This window comes from Bufo gargarizans, chromosome 2 (genome assembly GCF_014858855.1).
Source record: "Bufo gargarizans isolate SCDJY-AF-19 chromosome 2, ASM1485885v1, whole genome shotgun sequence".
NCBI lineage: Eukaryota > Metazoa > Chordata > Amphibia > Anura > Bufonidae > Bufo > Bufo gargarizans.
The window spans coordinates 1372785-1383835 of record NC_058081.1 but is presented as its reverse complement, the minus strand read 5'-3'; the positions used below and the strand labels follow the sequence as shown (position 1 = coordinate 1383835).

The 11051-nt window shown below is 49.3% G+C and overlaps 1 protein-coding gene across 1 annotated transcript in view; it reads right to left on the bottom strand.

Annotated features, from left to right (window-relative positions):
• Window positions 1-62: 62 nt before the first annotated feature.
• The window catches only part of FBXO24 (F-box protein 24), a 12224-nt gene continuing 1235 nt past the window's right edge, over window positions 63-11051 (bottom strand). Inside the window, exons 2-4 of the mRNA XM_044282638.1 lie at window positions 6729-6860; window positions 4783-4953; window positions 63-737 (exon numbers count right to left, since the gene is read on the bottom strand). Coding sequence (XP_044138573.1) covers window positions 390-737; window positions 4783-4953; window positions 6729-6860 — 651 coding nt within the window. The 3' untranslated portion in view covers window positions 63-389. The remainder of the gene's footprint in view (window positions 738-4782; window positions 4954-6728; window positions 6861-11051) is intronic.

Here is an 11051-nt window from a genome sequence, read left to right as displayed (position 1 = left end):
GGTAGGTTGGAGGCCAGGTCAGTGTGTGAGACAGTATATGGGGGTATTTAGGCTGGGGGGCGGTATTTGGGGTAGGTTGGAGGCCAGGTCAGTGTGTGAGGCAGTATATGGGGGTATTTCGGCTGGGAGCCGGTATTTGGGGTAGGTTGGAGGCCAGGTCAGTGTGTGAGGCAGTATATGGGGGTATTTAGGCTGGGGGGGCGGTATTTCGGGTAGGTTGGAGGCCGTGTCAGTGTCTGAGGCAGTATATGGGGGTATTTCGGCTGGGGGACGGTATTTCGGGTAGGTTGGAGGCCAGGTCAGTGTCTGAGGCAGTATATGGGGGTATTTAGGGTCGGTATTTCGGGTGTATTTTTATCTCTCACAGTTTTTATGTTTTTCAGAGACTTTTATTTTTCTTCTCCTGCGCGGGCAGTATGGCGGTTGGTGCTCTCAGCCGCCCGCTGTATCATGCCCAGCGCCTCCCACAAGCAGTGCTTCTGATACCCCGGCAGGGGTAAGTGGCTGATGAAGTCCCTGGTCTTGGCCACCCTCTCCTGGACACTGGGGCAGCGCAGCAGCTGCTTCAGACACTCCTCACAGGCCTGCGCAGCCGCCGGCTCCTCCTCCGCGCCGCCTGGACAACCACAGCTGCTGCCGGGGAGTGCGCTGTATCCGAGGTCCTCCTCAGGGTCGTGACTGGACATGATATAAAGGCAGTCCCTGGTGGAGCAGAGGCGGCGGGCACACAGCGGGACCTGCCAGGAGACATCACAAATAATGTTACCTCACCGCCGCACCGACACTGCTACATAACTGCCCCCATCATATCTCACATCTACTACCCACTAGTAACCGCTGTACCGCTACATACACGGGCACCATCAGCACGGCCGGCAGGTGCCTCTCCGTGTCTCTGCCTGCTCCCTCACTGCTCTGTGCCTCCCCTGCCTCTCTCTGCAATTCTCAGCATGCCTCCCTGACCTATGTGCCTCCCGGACCTATGTGCCTCCCTGACCTATGTGCCTCCCTGACCTATGTGCCTCCCTGACCTATGTGCCTCCCGGACCTATGTGCCTCCCGGACCTATGTGCCTCCCTGACCTATGTGCCTCCCCTGCCTCTCTCTGCAATTCTCAGCATGCCTCCCTGACTGACCTATGTGCCTCCCTGACCTATGTGCCTCCGTGACCTATGTGCCTCCCCTGCCTCTCTCTGCAATTTTCAGCATGCCTCCCTGACCTATGTGCCTCCCTGACCTATGTGCCTCCCTGACCTATGTGCCTCCCCTGCCTCTCTCTGCAATTCTCAGCATGCCTCCCTGACCTATGTGCCTCCCTGACCTATGTGCCTCCCCTGCCTCTCTCTGCAAATCTCAGCATGCCCCCCTGACCTATGTGCCTCCCTGACCTATGTGCCTCCCTGACCTATGTGCCTCCCCTGCCTCTCTCTGCAATTCTCAGCATGCCTCCCTGACTGACCTATGTGCCGCCCTGACCTATGTGCCTCCCTGACTGACCTATGTGCCTCCCTGACCTATGTGCCTCCGTGACCTATGTGCCTCCCCTGCCTCTCTCTGCAATTCTCAGCATGCCTCCCTGACTGACCTATGTGCCTCCCTGACTGACCTATGTGCCTCCCTGACCTATGTGCCTCCCCTGCCTCTCTCTGCAATTCTCAGCATGCCTCCCTGACTGACCTATGTGCCTCCCTGACCAATGTGCCTCCCTGACCAATGTGCCTCCCTGACCTATGTGCCTCCCTGACCAATGTGCCTCCCTGACCAATGTGCCTCCCTGACCTATGTGACCTATGTGCCTCCTGACCTATGTGCCTCCCTGACCAATGTGCCTCTCTGACCTATGTGCCTCCCTGACCTATGTGCCTCCCTGACCTATGTGCCTCCCTGACCAATGTGCCTCCCTGACCTATGTGCCTCCCTGACCTATGTGCCTCCCTGACCAATGTGCCTCCCTGACCTATGTGCCTCCCTGACCAATGTGCCTCCCTGACCAATGTGCCTCCCTGACCTATGTGCCTCCCTGACCAATGTGCCTCCCTGACCTATGTGCCTCCCTGACCTATGTGCCTCCCTGACCTATGTGCCTCCTGACCAATGTGCCTCTCTGACCTATGTGCCTCCCTGACCTATGTGCCTCCCTGACCAATGTGCCTCCCTGACCTATGTGCCTCCCTGACCTATGTGCCTCCCTGACCTATGTGCCTCCCTGACCAATGTGCCTCTCTGACCTATGTGCCTCCCTGACCTATGTGCCTCCCTGACCAATGTGCCTCCCTGACCTATGTGCCTCCCTGACCTATGTGCCTCCCTGACCAATGTGCCTCCCTGACCTATGTGCCTCCCTGACCTATGTGCCTCCCTGACCAATGTGCCTCTCTGACCTATGTGCCTCCCTGACCTATGTGCCTCCCTGACCTATGTGCCTCCCTGACCAATGTGCCTCCCTGACCTATGTGCCTCCCTGACCTATGTGCCTCCCTGACCAATGTGCCTCCCTGACCTATGTGCCTCCCTGACCAATGTGCCTCCCTGACCAATGTGCCTCCCTGACCTATGTGCCTCCCTGACCTATGTGCCTCCCTGACCAATGTGCCTCCCTGACCTATGTGCCTCCCTGACCTATGTGCCTCCCTGACCTATGTGCCTCCCTGACCAATGTGCCTCTCTGACCTATGTGCCTCCCTGACCTATGTGCCTCCCTGACCAATGTGCCTCCCTGACCTATGTGCCTCTCTGACCTATGTGCCTCTCCTGCCTCTCTCTGCAATTCTCAATCATAACAGGACCTATCCTGGGTAAGGTTTATTTGCAGATGCCCGTGCGGGCGTTGAACCTGTTTTGCCCCAGGTGAAATTTTTAATACTTCACTTTTATTGATTTTTAAATTAAAATGAGTGTTTTATATATCTTTATTTTATTTTTACTAATGAACCAAAAACCGAAATGTAAAAATCCAGCAGCCACTCCTCTGAGCAGTCAATTGATACTGATTAGTAAGGAGGCAGAGTCGGTGCACTAACTGTTAGTTTACCGCCTTATACCGCCTTATACCGCATGCGGTGACACCTACAACTAGGCTGCATTGTGGGGACTCATCCCACTGTACATGATGGGCATCACCTTGGTCGTACCATACGCTGACTGCTCTAAGTTGGTGCACACTGCATGCGGTGTATAACGTTTTGATACCAGTGATGGCGGCGCGATGTGACTGACGGTGGATTACTCTGACATAGGGGTGCGGTTATAGAGGCGGCCAGACGACAGGCATCCAGGCACACATCACATTGGGTGTGGAGCCTGTCAATCACAGTATTCAGCTATATCAACCCCCAGTCTGATAGGACACTCATTGCTGCCCAAATCCCCTGAAGAAGCCAGTTATCTGGTGAAACATGTGGGGGGCAGATTGAGTCAGCGATCCACTCCACTGTCAATCGGATAATAGTAGTCCGGCTGGCCTACTTATCAAGGGTTGAGCAGATTAGCAGTGCGATACGGCATCAAAACGTTATACACCGCATGCAGTGTGCACCAACTTAGAGACAGACAAATAGCGGTCAGCGTATGGTACTACCAAGGTGATGCACATGTATAGTGGGATGAATGAACTCAGGCCCCACAATCTCTGCAATTCTCAGCATGCCTCCCTGACCTATGTGCCTCCCTGACCTATGTGCCTCCCTGACCTATGTGCCTCCCTTGCTTCTCTCTGTCCCTCCCATGCTTATCTCTGTCCCTCCCATGCTTCTCTCTGTCCCTCCCATGCTTCTCTCTGTCCCTCCCATGCTTCTCTCTGTCCCTCCCTTGCTTTTCTCTTTCCCTCCCATGCTTATCTCTGTCCCTCCCATGCTTATCTCTGTCCCTTCCTTGCTTATCTCTCTCACTCCCTTGCTTATCTCTCTCACTCCCTTGCTTATCTCTGTCCCTCCCTTGCTTTTCTCTGTCCCTCCCTTGCTTTTCTCTGTCCCTCCCATGCTTATCTCTGTCCCTCCCTTGCTTCTCTCTGTCCCTCCCATACTTCTCTCTCCCTCCCTTTCTTATCTCTGTCCCTCCCTTGCTTATCTCTCTCCCTCCCTTTCTTCTCTCTGTCCCTCCCATGCTTATCCCTGTCCTTCCCTTGCTTTTCTCTGTCCTTCCCTTGCTTTTCTCTGTCCCTCCCTTGCTTATCTCTGTCCCTCCCATGCTTATCTCTGTCCCTCCCATGCTTATCTCTCTCACTCCCTTGCTTATCCCTGTCCTTCCCTTGCTTTTCTCTGTCCTTCCCTTGCTTTTCTCTGTCCCTCCCTTGCTTATCTCTGTCCCTCCCATGCTTATCTCTGTCCCTCCCATGCTTTTCTCTGTCCTTCCCTTGCTTTTCTCTGTCCTTCCCATGCTTATCTCTGTCCCTCCCTTGCTTATCTCTCTCACTCCCTTGCTTTTCTCTGTCCCTCCCTTGCTTTTCTCTGTCCCTCCCATGCTTATATCTGTCCCTCCCTTGCTTATCTCTGTCCCTCCCATGCTTATCTCTGTCCCTCTCTTGCTTCTCTGTCCCTCCCTTGCTTTTCTCTGTCCCTCCCTTGCTTATCTCTGTCCCTCCCTTTCTTATCTCTGTCCCTCCCTTGCTTATCTCTGTCCCTCCCTTGCTTATCTCTGTCCCTCCCTTGCTTTTCTCTGTCCTTCCCTTGCTTTTCTCTGTCCCTCCCATGCTTATCTCTGTCCCTCCCTTGCTTCTCTCTGTCCCTCCCTTGCTTCTCTCTGTCCCTCCCGTGCCTCTAGGCCGACCCAGCAGAACCTCCTCACCTTCAAAAGCAGCTTGACAAATGAGGGGCTTCCTTTAGGCCATCCAGGGAGGCGTCCCCCAGCTCCACACCCGCAGCCGTGTATTTCCTTCACAGAATCCATGGAGGGTATCAGGACTAATGTGTGATTGAGACCACAAAATACATCAATGGGGTTCCTTAAATACTGAATCTACAGGGAAAAGAGATGAATGAGAGACAGAGAAGAGGACAAGTGTAGACTGGAGGACAGAAGACAGGTGGAGACTGGAGGACTGGTGAGGGATAGATGGAGACTGGAGAACAGGTGAGAGATAGATGGAGAACAGAAGATAGGTGGAGGATAGATAGAGAATGGAGGGTAGGTGAGGGTTATATGGAGGACAGAAGACAGGTGGAGGACAAGTGGGGACTGGAGGACAGGTGAGGGATAGATGGAGACTGGAGGACAAGTGGGGGATAGATGGAGACTGGAGAACAGGTGAGAGATAGATGGTGAACAGAAGATAGGTGGAGGATAGATAGAGAATGGAGGGTAGGTGAGGGATATATGGAGGACAGAAGACAGGTGGAGGACAAGTGGAGACTGGAGGACAGGTGGAGAATTGAGGACAGAAAACAGGTGGAGCCTGGAGGACAGAAGACAGGTGGAGGACAGCTGAGGGATAGTGCGAGAACAGAAGATAGGCAGAGGACAGATAGGGAATGGAATATAGGTGAGGGATATATGGAGGACAGAAGACAAGGGAGGACAGGTGGGGAATGGAGGAGAGTTGGAGGTCAGAGGCCAAGTGGAGGATAGATAGAGAAGAGAGGCCAGGTGGAGGATAGATGGATGAGAAGTGGAGAGTAGATGGAGAATGGAGGATTGGTAGAAGACAAATAGAGAATGAAGGATAGGTGAGGGTTGGAGAATAGAAAATAGGTGAGGTATAGATAGAGGTCAGAGGCCAAGTGGAAGATAGATGGAGAACAGAAGCCAGGTGAAGGATAGAAATGAGAATGAAGGATAGGTAAGGGATAGATGGAGGACAGCAGAGAGGTGGAGGATAGCTGCGCAACAGAGGCCAGATGAGGGATAGATGGAAAATGGAGGATAGGTGAGGGACAGATGAAGAACAAAGGCAGGAGGAGGATAGATGAAGAGTGGAGGATATGTGAGGGACAGCTGAAGAACAAAGACAGGGGGAGGATAGATGGAGAATGAAGGATAGGTGAGGAACAGATGAAGAACAAAGGCAGGAGGAGGATAGATGAAGAGTGAAGGATAGTTAAGGGACAGCTGAAGAACAAAGACGGGGGAGGATAGATGGAGAATGGAGGATAGGTGAGGAACAGATGAAGAACAAAGGCAGGAGGAGGATAGATGAAGAGTGAAGGATAGATGAGGGACAGCTGAAGAACAAAGGCAGGAGGAGGATAGATGAAGAGTGAAGGATAGATGAGGAACAGATGAAGAACAAAGGCAGGAGGAGGATAGATGAAGAGTGAAGGATAGATGAGGGACAGCTGAAGAACAAAGGCAGGAGGAGGATAGATGAAGAGTGGAGGATAGCTGAGGGACAGCTGAAGAACAAAGGCAGGAGGAGGATAGATGAAGAGTGGAGGATAGATGAGGGACAGCTGAAGAACAAAAGAAGGAGGAGGATAGATGAAGAGTGGAGGATCGGTGAGGGACAGCTGAAGAACAAAGGCAGGAGGAGGATAGATGGAAAATGGAGGATAGATGAGGGACAGCTGAAGAACAAAGGCTGGAGGAGGATAGATGAAGAGTGGAGGATATGTGAGGGACAGCTGAAGAACAAAGGCAGGGGGAGGATAGATGGAGAATGGAGGATAGGTGAGGAACAGATAAAGCAGAGGCCAGGTGGAGGACAGATGGAGAAAGGGTGGAAAAGAGGGGGGAAGCAGAAGAGGACACAAGTACGGGCAGATGAAGCAGAGTCAGAGCACAGACATCAGCTTTACCTGGCAGGGGTCTGCTCTGTCAATCTTGTCCCCGGTGCCCAGTTGTCCAAAGCGATTGCTACCTTTCATGAATATCCTCCCGAATTCATCCACCAGTGCCAGGTGTTTGTACCCAAGTGAGCAGAACACCACCTGCAGGAAAAGCACGCGCCAAAGGTCTACATTCTGCTGCTACCTTCTGCCTGTGGCAGTGATATGTCCCGGTGTATGAGGGCACACAATGAGAGGTTGTAGCTCGTCTGTTCTTTACATAACATAGTAACATAGAAGTCTCAACGCTAAGAGACCCCAGTCTCACTGCTCTTACCGTAAAGAGTCCATAGTCTCACTGCTCTTACCGTAAAGAGTCCATAGTCTCACTGCTCTTACCGTAAAGAGTCCATAGTCTCACTGCTCTTACCGTAAAGAGTCCATAGTCTCACTGCTCTTACAGTATAGAGTCCATAGTCTCACTGGTCTTACAGTATAGAGTCCATAGTCTCACTGCTCTTACCGTAAAGAGTCCATAGTCCTCACTGCTCTTACAGTATAGAGTCCATAGTCCTCACTGCTCTTACAGTATAGAGTCCATAGCCTCACCGCTCTTACAGTAAAGAGTCCATAGTCTCCACTGCTCTTACAGTAAGAGAGTCCATAGTCTCACCGCTCTTACAGTAAAGAGTCCATAGTCTCACTGCTCTTACAGTATAGAGTCCTATAGTCTCACTGCTCTTACAGTAAGGAGTACATAGTCTCACTGCTCTTACAGTATAGAGCCCATAGTCTCGCTGCTCTTACAGTAAAGAGTCCAGAGTCTCACTGCTCTTACAGGAATAGAGTCTCACTGGCTTATAGTCTCACTGCTCTTACAGTAAGAGTCCATAGTCTCACTGCTCTTACAGTAAGAGTCCATAGTCTCACTGCTCTTACAGTAGAGTCCATAGTCTCACTGCTCTTACAGTAAGAGTCCATAGTCTCACTGCTCTTACAGTAAAGTCCATAGTCTCACTGCTCTTACAGTAAAGAGTCCATAGTCTCACTGCTCTTACAGTTAGAGTCCATAGTCTCACTGCTCTTACAGTAAAGAGTCCATAGTCTCACTGCTCTTACAGTATAGAGTCCATAGTCTCACTGCTCTTACAGTAAGAGTCCATAGTCTCACTGCTCTTACAGTAAGAGTCCATAGTCTCACTGCTCTTACAGTATAGAGTCCATAGTCTCACTGCTCTTACAGTAAGAGTCCATAGTCTCACTGCTCTTACAGTAGAGTCCATAGTCTCACTGCTCTTACAGTAAAGTCCATAGTCTCACTGCTCTTACAGTATAGAGTCCATAGTCTCACTGCTCTTACAGTAAAGAGTCCATAGTCTCACTGCTCTTACAGTAAGAGTCCATAGTCTCACTGCTCTTACAGTAAAGTCCATAGTCTCACTGCTCTTACAGTATAGAGTCCATAGTCTCACTGCTCTTACAGTAAGAGTCCATAGTCTCACTGCTCTTACAGTAGAGTCCATAGTCTCACTGCTCTTACAGTAAGTCCATAGTCTCACTGCTCTTACAGTAAGAGTCCATAGTCTCACTGCTCTTACAGTAGAGTCCATAGTCTCACTACTCTTATAGTAGAGTCCATAGTCTCACTGATCTTACTGTAAAGAATCCATAGTCTCACTGCTCTTACAGTAGAGTCCATAGTCTCACTGCTCTTACAGTAAAGAGTCCATAGTCTCACTGCTCTTACAGTAAAGAGTCCATAGTCTCACTGCTCTTACAGTAGAGTCCATAGTCTCACTGCTCTTACAGTAAGAGTCCATAGTCTCACTGCTCTTACAGTAAGAGTCCATAGTCTCACTGCTCTTACAGTATAGAGTCCATAGTCTCACTGCTCTTACAGTATAGAGTCCATAGGTCCACTGCTCTTACAGATAGAGTCCATAGTCTCACTGCTCTTACAGTATAGAGTCCATCGTCTCACTGCTTTATTTTTTTTTTTTTATTTTTTTTTATTTATTTGTTTTTTTTATAGAAGTACCATAGTCTCAATGCCTTCTACAGTATAGAGTCCTAGTCTCACCTGGCTCTACCCAGTACAGAGTCCATAGCTCTCACTGCTCTTTACAGTATAGAGTCCATAGTCCTCCACCTGCTCCTTACAGTATAGAGTCCATAGTCTCACTGCTCTACAGTATAGAGTCCACTAGGTCTCACTGCCTTACAGTATAGAGTCCATAGTCTCCCCCCACTGGCTCTACAGTATAGAGTCCATAGTCTCCCCTGCTCTTACAGTAAAGAGTCCATAGTCCTCACTGCTCTTACAGCTATAGAGTCCATAGTTCTCACCTGCTCTTACAAGTAAATGAGTCCATAGTCCTCACTGCTCTTACAGTATAGAGGTCCATAGTCCTCACTGCTCTTACAGTAATGAGTCCACTAGTCTCACTGCTCTTACAGTATGAGATCCATAGTCTCACTGCTCTTACACTGTAAAGAGGTCCCATAGTCTCACTGCTCTTACAGTATAGAGGTCCATAGTCTCACTGCTCTTACAGGTATAAGAGTCCATAGTCTCACTGCTCCTGACAGTATAAGAGTCCCTAGTCTCACTGCTCTTACCGCTAGAGTCCCATAGTCTCACTGCTTCTTACATTACAGAGTCCATAGTCTCACTGCTCTTACAGTAAAGAAGTCCATAGTCTCACTGTTCTTACAGTATAGAGTCCATAGTCTCAACTGCTCTATACAGTAAGACTGCTCTTACAGTATAGAGTCCATAGTCTCACTGCTCTTACAGTAGAGTCCATAGTCTCACTGCTCTTACAGTAAGAGTCCATAGTCTCACTGCTCTTACAGTAAAGAGTCCATAGTCTCACTGCTCTTACAGTAAAGAGTCCATAGTCTCACTGCTCTTACAGTAAGAGTCCATAGTCTCACTGCTCTTACAGTATAGAGTCCATAGTCTCACTGCTCTTACAGTAAAGTCCATAGTCTCACTGCTCTTACAGTAAGAGTCCATAGTCTCACTGCTCTTACAGTATAGAGTCCATAGTCTCACTGCTCTTACAGTAAGAGTCCATAGTCTCACTGCTCTTACAGTATAGAGTCCATAGTCTCACTGCTCTTACAGTAAGAGTCCATAGTCTCACTGCTCTTACAGTAAGAGTCCATAGTCTCACTGCTCTTACAGTAAGAGTCCATAGTCTCACTGCTCTTACAGTATAGAGTCCATAGTCTCACTGCTCTTACAGTAAGAGTCCATAGTCTCACTGCTCTTACAGTAGAGTCCATAGTCTCACTGCTCTTACAGTAAGAGTCCATAGTCTCACTGCTCTTACAGTAGAGTCCATAGTCTCACTGCTCTTACAGTAAGAGTCCATAGTCTCACTGCTCTTACAGTAAGAGTCCATAGTCTCACTGCTCTTACAGTAAAGTCCATAGTCTCACTGCTCTTACAGTATAGAGTCCATAGTCTCACTGCTCTTACAGTAAGAGTCCATAGTCTCACTGCTCTTACAGTAAGAGTCCATAGTCTCACTGCTCTTACAGTAAGAGTCCATAGTCTCACTGCTCTTACAGTAAGAGTCCATAGTCTCACTGCTCTTACAGTAAGAGTCCATAGTCTCACTGCTCTTACAGTATAGAGTCCATAGTCTCACTGCTCTTACAGTAAGAGTCCATAGTCTCACTGCTCTTACAGTAGAGTCCATAGTCTCACTGCTCTTACAGTAAAGTCCATAGTCTCACTGCTCTTACAGTATAGAGTCCATAGTCTCACTGCTCTTACAGTAAGAGTCCATAGTCTCACTGCTCTTACAGTAAGAGTCCATAGTCTCACTGCTCTTACAGTATAGAGTCCATAGTCTCACTGCTCTTACAGTAAGAGTCCATAGTCTCACTGCTCTTACAGTATAGAGTCCATAGTCTCACTGCTCTTACAGTAAGAGTCCATAGTCTCACTGCTCTTACAGTATAGAGTCCATAGTCTCACTGCTCTTACATAAGTCCATAGTCTCACTGCTCTTACAGTATAGAGTCCATAGTCTCACTGCTCTTACAGTAAGAGTCCATAGTCTCACTGCTCTTACAGTATAGAGTCCATAGTCTCACTGCTCTTACAGTAAGAGTCCATAGTCTCACTGCTCTTACAGTAAAGTCCATAGTCTCACTGCTCTTACAGTAAGAGTCCATAGTCTCACTGCTCTTACAGTAGAGTAGAGTCATATCCATCACTGCTCTTACAGTATAGAGTCCATAGTCTCACTTCGTCTTACAGTAAGAGTCCATAGTCCTCACTGCTCTTACAGTAAGAGAGTCCATAGTCTCACTGCTCTTACAGTATAGAGTCCATAG